Here is a 19,140-nt window from a genome sequence, read left to right as displayed (position 1 = left end):
ATGGAGACTCCCAAACAAGCTAGTTGGATTATGAGAAAAACATTTGATGCCAGGAAGATGCTGATCACGGGACTTGAAGACTTAAACTCACACGAGGTCCAGGAGAAATTTAAAATAAGCAAAGCTTACAGAGCCCTTCAGCCAACCTGGCCAAAGGTACATTGGAAGAAATTGGTATTGTTGAAGGGATTGGTACCAAAACACCAATTCATTCTATGGTTAGCCATACAAAGAAAGCTGGCAACAGTTGATCGACTTAAAAAATGGGGCATACAAGTGGAAAAGAACTGTGTTTTATGTGAAACAGATGTGGAAGAGAACTTGGACCATTTATTCTTCCAATGCTCATACTCTCAATTCATCCGGAAAACTCTTATGACATGGATTGGGATCAACAGGCAGATTGGCACTTGGGAATCAGAGATTACTTGGCTAGCACAACGGACTACAGGTAGAAATTCAACATGCATAGTCCTTGGAATTGTATTTGCAGCAGTAGTCGACCACATCTGGTAGGAAAGAAATAACAGAAGATTCCAACGACAACGAAAAGAGAAGACAACAAGGGTCAGAGAAATAATATTACTGCTACATATAATTGGCCAAAACTGTAAATGGAAAGGAGTCCTAGATACTCTAAATAGTTACCATGCTAGTCATATGATGTACACACTGAGGGAAATTGTCCAGGAACAATTCTTGAGCCTGAGATATAATGGACAGTGGGTAGAGTATATTAGAGAGTATGTTTATGGACAAACCTGACTCTATAGTCCAAAGAGTAGGCCGTGTAACTATTTCCAACTGGTTGAAATAAAAATTCCTTTTCGACCAAAAAAAAAACATAAAGTTCAATTTAAACATAAAGTTTAGTTTAAATATATGTACAGAGCCTAGTTTAATTTCTAATATATAAACCATAAATGTGTGACACAACCTGTTTGCCTTAACCTATTTGACGGCATAATAGTCATACCACCACCACCATGAGTGGCGAACTCAGGATTTTCACTAAGGGGTTTCAAAAATATAAAGTATTAAACAACCAAAGAAGCTAAAGGAATTCAACATCTACTATACATACATTAAAAATAACTTTAACTTCGTATATATAGGGTAATTTTAGCTCAACGGGTTCGGGTGAACCCCTGACCATTACTTGGATCCGCCCTTAACCACCACCCACACCATCATTGTCATTGTTAGGGTCATCCAATCCCATATCCTCTTAATCAAAGGACACTTTAAGGCATGATCATCGGGGTGAGCACACCCTTATCTACTCAGAAGAAACAACGTAACTATCATAATCATTGAAACATCGGGACTATCTGGATGAGGAAGATCATCGAGAACAACGGAATGCTCGGTCAGATGGCTAGCTGGATCTGCAGAAGAGTCTACATGCGCCGAAGACAGCATATACAAAGATAAGTATTTTTTAATTAGTATTTAATGAATATTGAATAAATCAAACATTATTAAAGTCTACCATGCGTCTCAACGGGGTCTTGTGCAGGATCCCCTTAAAGAAATGCACACCTGAATGGCTCAGAAGTATCCGACAAACGGGTCTCTCAGTCTACAGACTTTGTTGCATATGCTGAAGGAAACTATGAAACTTAAATAAAAAAAGTACTTTTTAAACTAATACTGAATAAACTAAGTATTATTAAAGTCTGCAATGCGTCTCTATGAGGTCCTCGACAGTATCTCCTAAAGGAACCACACTCTTGGATGTCTCAAAAGTATTCGTTGGATGGGTATCACAATCTATAGACTCCATTGCATGCGCCAGAGGAAGCTACAAAGTTTAAGCTAAGAATATAAGTACCTTTTAAACTAATATTGATGGATATTAAAAAAGTTAAATATTACTAAAGTCTAACCTGCATGTCGACGGGCTCCTATAGAGGCTGCACCTGTGGATGACTGTAGCCCTCAGATTCTTTTTGAAAGATTCAAACGATATTAAGAGGTTCACACGTGCTAACTAAATTAATTTGGGCGTGAATGAGGGCGACTGATATGAAGGATATCATGTGGGCACGGTAATAAGTATATGATGTGTATTTTAAGTGATTTAGGGTGTAAGGAGAGCCTTAGGCCAAATCAAGTTAGAAATTACACTAGGGACTAAAGTTTCAAATAATTACACACAAGGCCTAACTTTAAACGAACATACCTCACAACATGTAAAGAGTTATTGGTCGCACTATATATCAAATTAAAGCTCTTCGGGTCTAATTTCCAGCAGTTTAAATCGTTCATCGATTACGGTTCAATACAACAAGTTATGATTTTTCTTATGAAGTGTTGAGGAACAGTGTTTTAAAAGGCAGGGGCGTAAGGCGGGGCGTTTTACATACGCCTCGACGAGGCGTAAGCCCCATGGGTATTTATTTTTTAGTATTTCTTAAAATAATATAATTACAATAAATATTTTTAAATAGGTAAATTACATAAAAAAATAAAAGAAAACTGTAAATAAATGATATATATATGTGTGTGTGTGTGTGCGCGCGCGCGCGGATCCTCACAAAAAAATCATCAAAGCAATCCATTATACACCGCTTATAACTTGTAATTATAGATAACATAATTTTACAAGTATAAACAATACAATGAAATAAAAACTATTATGAAATGCAAATCAATTCTAACATTTTAACTTTCAAACACGGAAAAAAACGTAGTTTCTTGAAACACTATTACTATCATACTATTTATTTTATCTCCCTATAAGCAAATAATCAATAAAATTTATCAATATTACAATTAAAACATAACTTCTTCATGAACAAAATATAAAATTATATGATAATTCTGATACATAGGACTTATGACCAATGACAAGTGAAAATGTACAATTCCGCCATGTGTTTTTTTTTAAAAAAATTAAGTGATATTCACCCTCACGACGTTCTCAAATAGTAAATATCCAATACTATGACTTGTTATATGAGTTACACCCAATCTTCTATTTCTATAGATGAAAAACTATTAAGTATCATTATTTTGTTAAACAATTATGAGGGTGAATGATTTTAATTAAAGAATTTAAAATATAATTTGTGTAAGAACTGTTAGGCGAGCCCTGGGCGTTAGGCGTGTTTAGGGCGTACGGTTGGGCGCTTAGGGCGTAAGCCTCATAGGAACTAAGCCCCGCACGTTAGCCCCAGGGCGTTTTGCCACTGCCCTGCCCCGAGGCGAGCCCCGGAGCGAGTCCTGACACTGCTTTTAAAACAATGTTGAGGAATGGCCAATCATCCATGATTTTCTTGGTAAGACGAAGCAACTGCATTTCATGTCAGCACCAATTAATTGAGAGGCCTGTGAAATTACTAACATTTAGAAACGACAGTCTGAAAGGCCGAACAAGGATGAACACAAGCATAAATGAAATTACGAATCCAAGTGGGGGTAAATCAGTAATTCTCTCATTTCCAAAGAAGTAGATATATTCACTAAAGTATACATGTGTACTTGATTTGTCCTCATCGATGTACAAGTGTTATTTTCTCTCTCTTTCTTTCCACAATTTCTCACATTTGTTCTTTTCCTCCTCCCTTTGGTGAGAATTTTCTGCGATATCTCCTTTTGTTTCTTGCACTTTTCTGTTAGTAATTGGAATATGGGTCTTTACACTTATCTAAGAGCTTCTAAATTGATGTATAACATGCTCTTCCTTGATCTCCACATGAGCTACTTATGCAGTAACGAAAAGTGTAATCGTCTCAAATTCTTTTATATTTGTACAATAAAGTATCCTTAGAGGTGCTTAAAGAAGCAAACTAGTAGAAATCCGATTTAAAAAAGAGGTGCCTGATTCAGCCATTTGGATGATTTGATCCGGTATCACTTTCAGTTTTCGCGAGCACATGTAGAACAAACACACAGATAGAATTGTGACTACTCTAAAATTTGAAGACTTTATATAAGCCAACAACTATACATATACCATAATATTTATTTACTAGGCAAGGTCTTTATTAAAAATATAAATGCTTCTCTTCAATGGATTTATAGGTGGCTCATAGTTGAGAGGTAAAGGATGAACTTCATACTACCTCGATAAACTACAAGTTTATGATATTACATTAATTTTACTTATAGATGATTATGATATTTCATTGACTGGGATATTAAAGTTGTAGTGTACGAAAAGATGTTGATGGATACTTACTGGCTTCACATGATTATTGGTATATCATTCCTGAGGAAATGGATGCAATAAGATAGGCTCATAGCTTAAGGGAGAAACTTTCTCAGATAGATGAATTTAGTTCATGTTGAGGTATTCCATTATTCTATTTCAGCTCGCAATTTAGTAATTTCTACTACGGGAATAATATATTACCTGCATGGAGACTTACATTTTCTGTCTTGAAATGCATATTGTGTTTACTTTAAACTAAGTGAAAGGCAGCTTCAACTGAATGAATTGCTATTATAAGTTTTTGAGAGCATGTACATATTTAACTGTGCATTTGCACAAACTACTAAAAATATCTGCATTGGTCCGATGAGAAGAAATTTAACCATTTTATGTACTTGATTAGAGTACAAAGTGACTTCAGGACTGCAACTAATTTTGGAGTCTATGTGTACACTACTAATACATGATATAAGTTGTGGCTCCGAACATAGTCGACCTTCCTTTACATTGAGATACATGTTCTATGTGAGGTTGATATATATTAATTACTTCTTACAAATTTTCCTCCTAGTTTTCTACACCAATGATTGTCAACCTTCATCTTCTACGGGTAAACTTCAACCGTACAACTTTCTTGCTATAGAGAGTAATAGGGATGTGCTGCATTTCTGGTTTGTTTAGCCATTTCAATATATATGTGGCAAGAATTGGTGATTTATGTCTATTTTTTCCATCCTTTCTTACCTTCGAACTGGGTATGCTTTCTCCTGATATGATTTTTGGTTCTCCCTTCTCCTTCTTCATCCTGCATTCACCTCTCAAACTAAAATGGTAACATCAAATATTGATGCACCAGAAAATGACTTTAGGATTCCATGTAAACATTTCTTTTATTTCAAGATGCCGCTCAACAAAAATTGTACAATGACATTCAGTCTTTGAATTTTAAGCATTAAATATATGACTAAGGGTGTAAATAAGGATTTTTTTTAGATGAATCAATTCAATTAGGAAAAGGAATATTTTATAACATCACAATAAGAGGCTACAACTAATCGGTTTGTTTATAATAAGTTCAGGTTGCAACATTGGTGATGGAAAGTTTGAAATGGTATCTTATGATCGAACTGAGATTGCAATGTCAGCTTAAAAAAGGTGTGGAATTCAACCCAGTAACATGTTGCATCTTCTTCCTCCATTTTGGGAAAATTAAAATAATTAGTGGCATGTCTTGAAAGATATACGTGTGAGGTGATTGTGCCTTTTGGTCTTTGCACCGGTAATGAGATACTTCTACAGCAAAAGGAAAAAGGAAAAAGGCATTGAGGAAAATTTCAGTTAGTATTCATTGAAAAATGTATTTTGGCATTATGCTCCCATTTAAGCACATTTTAAAGAGAAGGATATGCAGAGTCGTATCATCTTTTTCGTTCTTAGAGTTGAATTGGTGTCAGCGGATCAATTTTAGTAAGCTTCCTTATGTTTTGTGCATGTCGCCATCCTATTCCTATAGGATTATATTTTTAACTTACTTTATTTTCATAATTACATATACTTGTCATTCTCTTTCTAAATTATCGGATTTGTGAATTGTTGTTGTCTACAGAAATTGGGACATCTAACCCAGAACGTTGAGTCCGTGCTCAGCACGAGCATCCCTATCTATTTATATTATAAATAGAAAGAAAAAAAGGTCAAGTTCACAGAGGCTAAAATAAAATTAGGCAGCAAAGAATCTGTATCACTTTATAAGGCAAGGACAAAGCAATTGTCCATTTTCTAATTTCTGAGAAGCAACGAAGTGTAGCTCACTGTGCTGCTGTAACCATGAAATTCTTATTGTAAAATCAAGGAGCTTTACAGCTGGTTTGGATTCACAAGTAACCATTCCACAACCACAAGAATATATCACTAGCTCTATTTCAAGAGAACTCTAGAATATTCTAAAATGGAGATTTTCAAGATTTGTCTTCAAGAAGTAATTTCTCTACTCAATCTTCGTACATTGTGTATGAATGAGTATATAAAGGTGATGTGCTAAATATTTAGTTGCCATAGAGGCGGGAAATTAAGGATGACACTTAGTAACATGATTTATGGTTATAAGTGACATGATATATTGACATGAAAATGGATTATAAAGAAAAACTACCTACTTTTTATAGTAGAAATATTTTAGAATTTTGAACTAAACTGACATCTTCATATTAGTAAATAAAATTTTATACAACAACATTCAACGAATTGTATTGCAACACACATGGTTAACATTTATTGACATTAATTAATCCTTTCTAATATAATTAATAGCAATAATATTACTATGTGAAATTGAAGACTTTATATATTTTGAAACTACTACACTATAAACAATACAAGTATGAAAAGACATAGACCTCTTACTAAAAATCGGCTTTAAGCCACTAATGTTATTAATCCACCTATGCTTGAAGTAAGAAAATCAATTAAGGCATAGTATGGACCACAAAACATCAAGAAGAACGCTTAAATCACCTCTGTCAATAACCAGACATTATTCATTGTTTTCTAACATTTATGAAATTGAGTGTGTAACTGATGTTTTGATTTAATCTTGTTCGTTTTAACTTGGAAGAAAGTGCTATCCATTATCAAATAAACCGAACCGATTGACATTAAAATTCACCTTTCATCTTAAGGTTGAGAAAATACACCTTTTAATATTCAAATATATGACACATCAAAATCCTGGTGATTTCCCACCCAAGCAACAAATAATTGACACACTTTTGTGTCTTGAGTTTGATTAACCTTGCGTTTAGCACTACCACTTTTTGATAAGTTCTTGCTGCGGTACGGGCTCTACTCCAAACGGAGTAGTAGGCCCTACTAGTAGGATGATTGGATATCAATTTGGATGCTGTGTTGCTAGTAGGATGATTAAGAAAATCAATTAAGACATAGTATGGACAACAAAGCATCAAGAAGGAGACTTAAATCAGTCCTGTCAATAACCAGACATTCTTCAATGGTTTTTAACATTTATGAATTGAGTGTGTAACTGATGTTTTGATTTGATCCTGTAGTGAAGTATGAGTCTAGCTCAAGATTATGGACAACCCGTTGCAATAGATGTAATAATTTTGATCTCAGTAATTTTTTTAACATTCTTCATTGTTTTCTAACACTTATAGCTATATAGTGTAAAACTAACAAATTTCACCTTGCGCAAACATCCGTTCCAGCATTGAGAGTTGACATTCAGTCTTCTTATCTGAACCCTAAACAAACAAAAATAAATATTTCCATAACTTCAAAATGTATTAGATAAAGAAATACACTGTTATTCATTAAAAAAGATTTTAGAAGTAAGGAAGCAGCACGATAACCTCAACAAGGACAAGGTTGAAGTAGTGAGGAGCTCTACAATAATCTCCTTTATTCGGAAAACAGTTGCCAAGGGATCAAAGAACATCCGTTGTTGACTTCCAAGTAATTTGAACGATAAATGAACAGTAAGACGAAATTGAAATACAAATTCTAAACAACAATCACACATTTGACATAAAAGATGATTAGTCGTAAAATTACAATACGAACAAATTGAAATATGAATTCAAACATACAATCACACATTAAGTTATGAAGGTTTGTTAGGAGTTTCTTCTTAAAGTCATTTCATCTTATCTTTTATTCTCTTCGATCATGAACTTGCTGATCTATAGTATATAAATGGTTACATTTTCTCCAAGTATGGAGTAACTCTTTTGTAATTGAGTTTTGATGAAATCAGCAGTTTGATTAGTGATCACTTCACCTTTTATCTCATGCGTTCAGTCGATTTTTTGAGGAGTTATTGATTTATAAATCGCAAGACATATTTCAATTTCTCCATTGTTTTGACTCATTGTAGGACATTCTTCGGTTGAATATTAATTTTATCTACGAGAAGGTATTGGTACTTTAACTTGAGAATTGGTATACTAGATATTCGAAAGAAGTCTATATTTTCTGTCTATATATAAGAAGTCATTGAACGCCGCTTTCACATCTTGTTCTTTCTTTTGTTGTATAACTGAAAATAGTATAGTTTTAGAAGAATTAGAATTTAGAAGGATTAAATGTATTTGCAAGAAAATACTCATACTTTAACGAAGATTGATTGATCAAAATCGTTGGTTATTCAATAGGTGGATTCTTGACTTGACTTATTCATTCTCCAAGAATTATACTCGTATGTTTGAAGTGCATCGATTACTTTTTATTCAATTAATTTTAATTTCAAATTCATCTTTCCACCAATTATCTTCTCAAATAGTAATTAAGCATTCTCATTTAGTCAAATTTTCCTAATCCTATGGGTTTGACAATCTTTTGTACCATATTTGACGAGCTCGGTTTAGCTTTTATACACCGATTTTGCTCTTGTGACTCCTATTTTCTGGGCTGCACCATGATTACCTGAAATGTGTAAACCCTTAGCACCACCCTCATCTACCAGTCGATGGCTAACCTATCTCGCCCTTTACATCTATATCTCCATTTGGTGTATACGGTGTAAACCCCTTGCCTGTATGCTTATCAGTAACTTTGTGAGAAATTAAAATAACAATCACATAACAGTACAAACTAAAATTTAATTAACTCACCAACGTTTTGTGGTGACTGTATCCTCGAGGACCCGATAAATGAGATTGCCAATTAGAGTGCATGTAATACGGCAACACCTTACCATATGGGGGAGACAACTGTTGGGTTGGGATTAAAAAGACTATATGTAACAGATGTATTTTATGTGCTATATGGGTTCACTGTTGCTAATGCCCGTTAGAACGAGCTTTAGTTTAAAGTTTAAACTAATATAGTGCAATATATGCCCTATATGTTGATATGTTCTCTTTTCTTACACTCTTAATTTAGATCTTTGCAAAAAGAAAAAAAGACTTCATTTTGATATTGAACTCTCAATTAATCATCTTCATCCATTTTATGTCACGATGTTTAATTGACCATAAAATTAAAATAAAAGAAAAGACAGTTTTTTATCACGTACAAAGAATTTTTTCGGAATAGGTAAATATCTTTTAGCTTGGTGACAAATATTCACCATCGACCATCAAAAGCCCCTTTCACCTTGTGCAAATGTCACCTGGACATTTATACAAATAGACGAAATGAAACTCATATTTTTAATAACTTAGATTTCTATTATACTTTCATAACATAACAACAAAATTTTCACATACCAACGATGATTGTGGTGTAGTGGCTTGTACTACTCCATCTTTAACCAAAGTCTCGAGTTTGAGCCCTTGGGTACGGAGTCACCAATGTTAGGGAGTGTTTTGCCCCCCAAAGTGGGACTACCCGGCATGAATCCGGATTAGTCGGGCCCCGCGGGTAACGGATACCTGATGGAAAACCCCAAAAAAAAAAAAATCTTCACATAATATACAACCTCTAACAAAATTCACAAAACTAGGAATTTTAGAGATTTTCTCTTTCTTCTTATCTTCTCTTTATTCTTATCTTGTCTCTCTGATTTTCAAGCAAAACTCTCATGGCCTCCTCATCTTCTCAGCTCTATTTTCTTTTCGTAACACCCAAAGTTCCTTCGCCTAATCAACTTCTTTCCTCATTTTTTGAAGACAACCATCAAAGACCCATTTGAAGTTTCATTTTGGCTATAAAATTTAAATTGTTATTTTTAAGTGTGCATGCTTGTAATTTATTAGAAACATCTAAAGAGACTACATATAAATTGGAGGAAGATCGGAGGTTATATGGACTTGCATGTCGTATACACGTGACATACAATATACAAGATATACACGTGACATACATAAAACAATTTTCCCCTACTCCCCACTAAAGCTCGCAATTAACGGAGGAGACCCAATTTTCTCCAATTTTTTGCGCGGAATGTCCTTCAAAGGCACTGGTCTTTTTAATGTTTGTCCCTCAAATTGTTGGTCTTTAATTTTTGTCCTTCGCCTAAAAATCTATGAGTTCCGGGCTCGAACTCTCGCTCAGTCAAAAATTAAAACAAAATTCGCAAGACAGAGTTTTGGATTCACCTGACAGAGTTTTGGATTCTAACTCTACATTAAGGTAGGGTTTGAACCTTATGAGGCAACGTTTGGGTAAAAGTCTGCCTTAAGGCCTAACATTTGCCCGAATAAGCCTAATTTTGGGCAAACGTTAGGCCTTAAGGTAGAGGTTTGCCTTAAGGCCTAATTTTGATACAAACCTCGAGCTTGCGAATTTTTTTTTTTACTGAGCTGGGGTTCGAACCCAGAACCTCGGGGTATTAGGCGAACGACAAAAATTAAAGACCAACAATTTGAGAGGAAAAAATTAAAGACCAGTGCCTTTGAAGGGAAATCGTGCAAATGACCCATTTTTTCGCGGCCCAGAAAAATGCTAAAATCTGTTTAAGAACCGGTTTGGATGGACTTATTTTAAGTGTTTTAAGCATAAGCCATAAGTTAGGAATTATAGTTTTTGGCTTATTTTGACTTAAAAACAAGTCCTTAAAAGCACTTTTTTACTTTATCCAAACACTACAAAATGACTTAAAAGTTGTTTGGGCCTAAAAGCACAAAATAAGCCAATCCAAACGGGCTCTAATTAGTGAGGGTGGCCCCTATTTAGAATTCTTGCCCTTCTTTTGGGGTGGTCTTTAAATTTTGCCCCTCATATTTGAAATCTTTAAATTTTGCCCTTCGGCTAAAATTATTGGGTTCCAGGTTCGAACCCCCACATAGTCAAAATTTTAAAAAAAAATCGCAAGGCAGAGTTTAAATTTCGCTATGCCCCAACCGGCATACACTTGTGAAGGAATTACTAAAGTTATGCCGGACCCGACATACTTATGCCTTATGGGCAGACTTGGCATAAGTATGTCGGGTCCGGTATAACTTTGGTAATTCCTTTACAAGTTTATGCCGGGTCCGGCATAAAAGTTTGCCCATTAAAAGTATGCCCCCACTGGCATAAACTTGTTAAGGAATTACCAAAGTTATGTCGGACCCGGCATACTTATGCCAAGTCTACCCATAAGGCATGAGTATGCCAGGTCTGGCATAAATTTAGTAATTCCTTAACAAGTGTATGCCGGGTCCGGCATACAGGCCACCCAAACCTTGCCTTGCAATTTTTTTTTTAATTTATGCTTGAGCGGGGGTTCGAACTCAGAACCTCATGATTTATGCGTGAACGCTCAGAGTTACAATGCGAAGGGAAAAAATTAAAGACCAGTAATATGAGGGACATAATTTAAAGACCACAAATATGAGGCGCAAAATTTAAAGACCACCCTAAAAGAAGGGCAATCCGTGCAAAAAAGTGATTCTTCAAAGGGGAACTTACAAAAATACTACTCCCTCCGTCCCAAAAAGATTGTCCTCTTTTGACTTGGTACAAAATTTAAGAAATAAAGGAAGACTTTTGAACTCTGTGATTCAAAACAAGCCTTAGATATTTGTGTGGCTGTAAATCATCTCATAAAGTTAAATTATTTCTAAATATAGAAAGGGGATAATTTTTTTGGGACAGACTAAAAAAGAAAGGAGGACAATCTTTTTGGGACAGAGGGAGTAGTAAATATACAACTATTTACAATACCTACAACTATTTTTTAATTTACAAAATCTACAAAATACCTATAAATGATAAAAGGAAAAAATCTTTAGATATGGTCAATTTAGTATAAATATGGTAACAAATTTATACAGGTTATATTTTTTCCTTAATTTGTCCCTACAAATTCTCCTTTCCTACCTAGCATTAATAATAGAATTAATAATATGATGAAGACCAAAAGTGACATAAATAATATACATAAATTTTTAGATATGATCAATTTACTATAAATATGGTAACCAATTTATATAGGTTATATTTTTTCCTTTATTTGTCCCTACAAATTCTCCTTTCCTACCTATCATTAATAATATGATGACGACAATAATATTTAGTATAATTGACATAAATAATATACGTAACTCTTTAGATATGGTCAATTTAGTATAAATATGGTAACCAATTTATACAGGTTATATTTTTTCCTTTATTTGTCCCTACAAATTCTCTTTTCCTACCTACCATTAATAATATGATGAAGGCAATAATATTAAGTATTCTTAACATAAACAATATACATATACCATGTATACTAAACATGTACCTTTAAGTTGTCTTTTGAAGATTTTTCCACTTTCCCCTTGAACTTAGCCTTCAAATGTTAATATAACATATATTAAAAATAATATACTACATGCTATATTTATGCATATATGTGCATGAGTGCATCGATATACTATATATCATATCTCCATATACCATATACCATATCCAGGTATATTTTCATGTACTTTTCTTATACCACATACTATATACCATATACCATATCAGGTATATTTTCATGTACTTTCTTATACCATATACCATATCTTTTCATGTACTTTTCTTAATGTTAATATATTTAAATAAATTTCTTTAAGTCACAAAAAAATAATTGCATTCATCAAATGAAAAAAAAAAGAATAAAGAGGAGGAAACGAAAGAAAAAATATTTTTAAAACGGTTTGAAAGAAAGAGAAAGTAAAAAGTTAATAGATGCATTAATGGTAGTAACTCTTAATATTGAGTATTATTGATATTTTAGGAATGTAAGAAATTGTATTTTATAATTAAAAAGTCAAATTTTTGAATAAGTTGTATTTATGTAATTTTTATAAACTAATTATAATTTTTTTAATTATCATTTTAAAAAGTTGTGTTTGTGTGAGTTTTACCTCTTCCCCTCTGTTTGGATGGTTGTTTCCCGTGGTTCATTAATGCACAGTATGGTATGGTACAGTATGGTGTTGTATTGTATTGTACTGTATTAATGAATACAATGTTTGGATAGACTGTATCGTTTGTTGTGGTTTAATAACATTTGTATTGTTTGGTTTGACTGTATGGTACTGTATAATAACTTGTAAGTTTACTAAAATACCCTTAACTCTTAATTAGAAATAATTTATATATATTAATAAAACTCAGGTAAAGAATAAAATAGGAACTTTAAAAAATAAGTAGGTAGTGGGTGGGGGAGGGGTGAGTGGTGTGAGGTGGGTGATTGTGAGATGAGAGTGGGGGTAGTGGGTAGTAGGGTGGGGGTGAGTGGTTGTGGGGGTGGGGTTGGGTGGTGGTGAGAGGTAGTGGGTAGGGGTGGTGGGTAGTGTGGGATGAGGGTGGGGGTGAGTTGTTGTGGGGTGGGGTTGGGCGGTGGTGAGGGGTAGTGGGTGGTGGGGGTAGTTGGGGTGGGGTGGGTGGTAGGGCGGGAGTGGGGTTGGGGTGAGTGGCGGGGGGTGGGTGGGGGTGAGTGGTAGCGTGGGTGAGGGTGGGAGTGGGGTGGGGGTGGGGGGTAGGGTGAGGGTGGGGTAGGGTGGGTGGATGGTGAAGGGTGGAGGGTATAATGGAGAAATGAAATACGTAATCACGGAAAAACTATCAAATCCGTGGTTTCAAAAATTGAAACTTTTCATGGTTATATAACCATGAAATGAACCACGAGTTTACAACACCATACCACATAATTTTAAGAACCATGTAAACAAACATGATTTCCTATAAAACTATACATTAATGAACCATGGGAAACCACCATCCAAACAGGGGGTTCGGAACTTGGTGGGGCTGATTTAAGACTTTGCAATATAGATAAAATTCTGGGACTCAATTGTTGTTGCTTCAAATTCGCATTTGTGTATTTTCGGACGAAATCAACACCACCATACACTAATTTCCAGCACAGGTGTGGAACCCTAGTTTTTTTTTTTTTTTTTTTTTGATTTGTTCGTAGTTTAATGCATTTGTATGTTTCTTTTTTTAGATTTGATTTGTAGTTTAGTCTAGTTTTAAGTATTGTTTTTTATTTGATTTGCATTTTTTCCTTGTATCCTAGATTGTTCATCCTAATTCCTAGTTAATGGTCTTAAATCAAATTCAGTTTTCATTCGGAATGAACTCTTCGTTTCCCTCAGGGTTTTTCTGTTTCATTTCTGTTTAAACAGTATTTTGGGACATATTTTGGGGGTTTTTCTCTTAACTAAAAAAAGAAATTGCACACTGAATGCAGAAAATGAAATGAACCATCTAAACAGCTGTGAATCTTTGGCATAATATTTGAAGAAGAGAGAGAGAGGAAGGACCCGTTTGGCCATGAGAATTATTCACCTTTTTTCGGAACTTTTTTTCACTTTATTTGAAAATCAGCATTTGACCATGAAAATTTCAAATACAACTTGAACTCCTGTTTTCACCCCCCCCCCCCCCCCCCCCCTCAACTTTAGTACATTCAAACAACTAATTATTCTTTGCAAAAACTATAACTAAACACAACTTCATAATTCCAAATAAAGTGAAAAATATCTGGTTTCTATGGCCAAACGCCTACTAAGATTAGGGAAGAAGATAGATGAGAGAGAAGAGAGAAACAGAATTGGGGAAGAAGAACATTAAAGAGGAGGAAGTTGTTACCAATTGTTCAATGCCTTCTCCAGAAAGTAGTTATAGGATCCCTCGCGCAAAGACAACTCTTGAACCTCATTACCTCTAATTTAATCTTATGTGTCCACGTGTTATAATACTGTGCTTCCTCTACTCTTGTTTATTTAGCTCATTTTTGGGTTATCACTTGAGCTCATTACATTTTCGTCTTTGATGGCTAAAACTGCAGGAGGTGGATTTGGCAAATAAAGACAGAAAAATCGACCCTTCATTTTTTGTAATCTTTTGAAGCAGGATCAGAACACATACTTGAGCATAACTCTTTAACGCTTCTGATGTGAATATCGAAGGTTCCTTGTTGGAATTTATAAGTATTTGGTAAGAAAGGAACTTTGTGAGTGAAGAGCTATGGCTTCATATAAATGTGCCAAGAAGTCTCATAAAACCGCTACAGTTGAACAAGAAGTGTGTCGTATTGCAAAAGAAATTGAAGGCAATGATGATCTTGTAACCAAGATTCTACTCTTCCTTCCAGCAAGACCTCTGTTTAGGTTCAAACTTGTTTCCAAACGTTGGACGTCCCTCATTTCTAATCCCTATTTTTCTTCCCTTTGGAGCCCTGAACCCTCCCCAAGTGCACTGATTCTACAGGTGTTGTCTCGTCCCAAAGACCCTTGTTGTATTTCCCTCAAAGATGAAGCAATAACTGTGATCCATCGTGGAGTCATTGATTTTGTCAAAGACGATCCCAGTGACTGTGTCGAAATTTTGAATTCCTGTGGTGGTTTAATTGTTTGTCACCGTCTGAAACAAATAGTAGGTAGAGCGAAATGGATCAACGAGTACATTGTCTGTAACCCAACTACAAAGCAATTTACTACTCTTCCAAAACCAATTATGACTTCATTTGACATGAGTTTGGCCTTTGATCATTCAATATCTCTTCATTACAAAGTTATTAATGTTAGCCTTTTCCATATTGAGATATACTCTTCAGAGACAAACTTGTGGAAGCAATGTCGAGCTCAGTTTCCAAAACCATTTCAAAGCCCACACATTTATGGTAAGGGAGTTTTCTTCAATGGAGCAATCTTTTGGACATTAATGTCGTTACGTAGTTTTTATTATTTTGATATTGATGATACCGAAGTTCTTCACTCTCATCCAATGCCAAAAATGGATATAGAATACTACTTTGGATGTGTAGATGAGCATTTATATCTTGTTGGCTCCTCAGTAAGTGAGTGGCCTCAACTTGACATCTTTGAATTGGGACATGACTACTCATCTTGGAGCCTAAAGTATCGCATTGATCTTCATGGAGTTGCAGGTGTTAAACAAATGGTTTATAGTACTAGAGATTTTTTTTCTCTTAAATTTTCTGTCTTTTCTGTTGTGACAAGAAAAGAAGGGAATAATCAGGAACCGTATTTGGTCTTCTACATACCAGGCCAACTTATATTGGTTAGCTTTAAAAATAATCATTGCAGCAAGCTACGCAAGTTGCCAGTATATGCTTCTGCTGAGATGCTGCGATCATTCAATGGTATAAAGAGAGATTATCATCTCATTGAGAACCCATTCTGGATAGGAAATAAACTGAGTAGCATAGGCCTATAGTTATATAGGAAATGTGTGACAATTTTTGTTGCTCGATCTTGTGTGAAATCATTCAGAATTTAGCACTTCAGGGTGTACAATCTTTGTTTTGAGCCTTCTTTCATCTTTTTTTCTTCTTTCTACTGAAGGCTGCAATAGTAACTTTGAGTCAAATAAATTGCATAAGATGCTGGTCACCTTTTTATTTCTTGAAGGTCACGATAGAAGGTTGAAACTCAAGGCTTGAGGGGAATGAAATCCATCTTTGCTTTCAAAGTTTCTTAACAAAGGCTGTGGAAACAATTTTTGAAATGTGCGAAACCTCCAATATATGCTTCAGCTGAAAGTTCCAAGCTCGAGTAACACAAGCCCTCTGACAAGAGGTAAAAACATTATCAGAAGGAAACTAAAAGGAAATGGTGAGTGTTATCCGAAACTATATATGCGACATCTGTGCCTACAAGCGTATTATATAAAATTTGAAATACTTGCAGTATTGACAACATTCAAATACCTCATATTTTTTAATGAGGTGTCTGACTTGTATTTGTAGTCCCAATTCAATTCCTCTGCTATGCAGGAATTTGCACATAATCCACTTTCTAGCTGATAGCTTAATATAGGTGACAACACAAACAGAAAGTTCTGTTACATCATAGATAAGATCAACTCTGATCCCCGTTATTCTAATAAAACAAACATGGAATCACCAGGTAATGAGTTTGTAAATTGATCTGCAATGGTTAGAGATAGGGTCTGCAAGTATTACAAGGCATAGGGTCTGCAAGTATTACAAGGCTTGACACCACGCTGTTTGTGCTTTGATTTTGCAACATCACATCCTCTCCTCGAAATTCTTGCCAATAACATCATAGGAGAAGATTATGTTCTGCCTTGGCTGATACCATGAGCTAAGTTGCCCTTCTCCATTGGTATCAATGACGCAAACTTTATGAAGTTCAAAATCACTTGCGTCTCCTACAATGTCCCTACTATTTACTAAGTAGGCGAGTTGTTACGGCAATACAATTTAGCACTGTTTATAATAGTATACCACTACCTACTCAGATGGCGAAGCAAGGGTTGCACAGCAACAAACCATATGTGGGACTGAGAGCCATGAAGTGGCTAAGTTGGATAAGATGCAGATGCATTTTGTATTGGTATAAGGTTTGCAAGACAGGGAAAACATGAATTCGTCATTTATGTTAGCCCATATAATGATTGAGACAAGCTCCATGTAATTTGTACCTTTTGCTGCCTCATAGCATAGCTTTGGGTTTCATAAATCTATGGCTGATCCTTCTCTTCTCACACATTCAGGTGTCTCCTCAATTTTTATGGGTGCGTATATATGTTAATGATGTATTTGTTATGGTAAAACCCACTTGCTGAAATTCATATGCTGAATATAGGGCATTTGCAAGATTACATTCACCTAGTGCAAGTATATGTTGGAAATTGTGACAGTGTTGCTGATGCAAAGGCTGCAGCTACGCCAGTCTATGTTGCTCGGACTGTTCAAAGTGCTATCAGTTGTGTGTCGGATCCTCCAAAAGTAGTGTGTTTACACGGGTGCTATGTCATTTCTGGAAAGTTCGAGCAACACAGGCGCCAATGAAACAAAAGCACCGAATTAAGCCCATTCTGGACCTAAGCCATCTTGGAAATGTCTGCAGAAGTGCAATGCAGGATCTGCTGGCTTCAGTAACTAACTGTTCTGGCTATCCTTCGTTTTCACCTGTTCATCCTTTGGTTGATTTTTAATAATAGTGTTTTTGAGATGTAAGTCTGCCAATGGTTTCCGAAGGCCCAGTGGAGTAGCTTCTCTTAATTGACCTCATTTTGTGGTTTCCGAAGGCCCTTTCCGAAGGCCCAGTGGAGTAGCTTCTCTTAATTGACCTCATTTTGGTTCAACGGGGAAACGGTATGAAGAAAGAGAGAAAGAGAGAGTTCATATACTACTCAACAGATACAATTGTACAGTGGTCAATGTTGCTAACCACGAAGAGAGCAGGATTACTATGTCTGTAACCCAACCCAACCCTACTAGGAAGCAGTTAACTACTCTTTCAAGCTCATATAAGCTTTCACTAGATGACCATTCAATGTCTCACCTGATCAGTAGAACGTTATTAGTGTTGGCATTTGCCGGAAACAAACTTACCAGATAGAGTTATACACTCCAGAGGCAACCGCGAGCTCCGCTCCCAAAACCATATTTGAGCTTCTTGAATTATGATGGAACTTCAATGGAGCAACATTTTGGACATCACGCCGGTCAGAAAGTTTATTAGTACTTTGATATTCCATGTGCATTACCTCAATTGTTTAACAGTACTGGTTGTCCCGCAGATTTTTATGTTCTACAATTTGGGTTGCCTTCTATTGTTGCAGGAGAAGGGAATATGGAACAATGCTTGCCTCTCTACGTACCGGGCAATATTTCTTGATCTGGAGCGGATATAGAGAGTAAGTTATGGCTTCATCAGAGCCCAGTAGTTCTGGCTTGGATCTTATATGTGTTAAAAAATTACTGGATAAGTAAAATAATTGATTTTTAACCTAGTAAATCAAATTAACCATGGTAGAATTGTGAACTCAAATCCATAAAGTTTACATTTTGGATTCGCCTCTATTTTTAAACGAAAATACTAGCAGTGAGCTTTGCAATTTGGCATTATGCGTTTTTAATGAGTTCCTGTCAAGCAATACCACAGACCATCTAGTTGACAATCCTTTCTGGGTAGGAAGCAAAACTAGAATTGCATAAATCAGTACTTTCATAAGAATATGTTGTGTTTCTGACTTTTTAACTATAAATTCAGTCAGGTTTTAGCACTTAAGCTTTAGTCATGTGTTCTTTACTTCTGTGCTACTACTAAAGGCAGCAATGATCACTT

The 19,140-nt window shown here is 35.3% G+C and overlaps 2 protein-coding genes across 2 annotated transcripts; both read left to right on the top strand.

Moving 5' to 3' along the window:
- On the top strand, nt 1–516 carry LOC132639260 (uncharacterized). Its single transcript, XM_060355720.1, has one exon. The coding sequence runs from the start codon at nt 1–3 to the stop codon at nt 514–516; it is 516 nt and encodes a 171-aa protein (XP_060211703.1).
- A 13,202-nt stretch (nt 517–13,718) lies between these two features.
- LOC132640596 (F-box protein At5g07610-like) lies at nt 13,719–16,513 on the top strand. Its single transcript, XM_060357236.1, has 2 exons — nt 13,719–13,943; nt 14,868–16,513. The coding sequence occupies exon 2, from the start codon at nt 15,047–15,049 to the stop codon at nt 16,256–16,258; it is 1,212 nt and encodes a 403-aa protein (XP_060213219.1). The 5' UTR covers nt 13,719–13,943; nt 14,868–15,046; the 3' UTR covers nt 16,259–16,513.
- The last annotated feature ends 2,627 nt before the right edge of the window (nt 16,514–19,140 follow it).

The sequence above is a fragment of the Lycium barbarum genome, chromosome 5 (genome assembly GCF_019175385.1).
Source record: "Lycium barbarum isolate Lr01 chromosome 5, ASM1917538v2, whole genome shotgun sequence".
Taxonomy (NCBI): Eukaryota; Viridiplantae; Streptophyta; class Magnoliopsida; order Solanales; family Solanaceae; genus Lycium; species Lycium barbarum.
The sequence above is the reverse complement of the archived record's forward strand: the minus strand, read 5'-3'. Positions and strand labels throughout refer to the sequence as shown.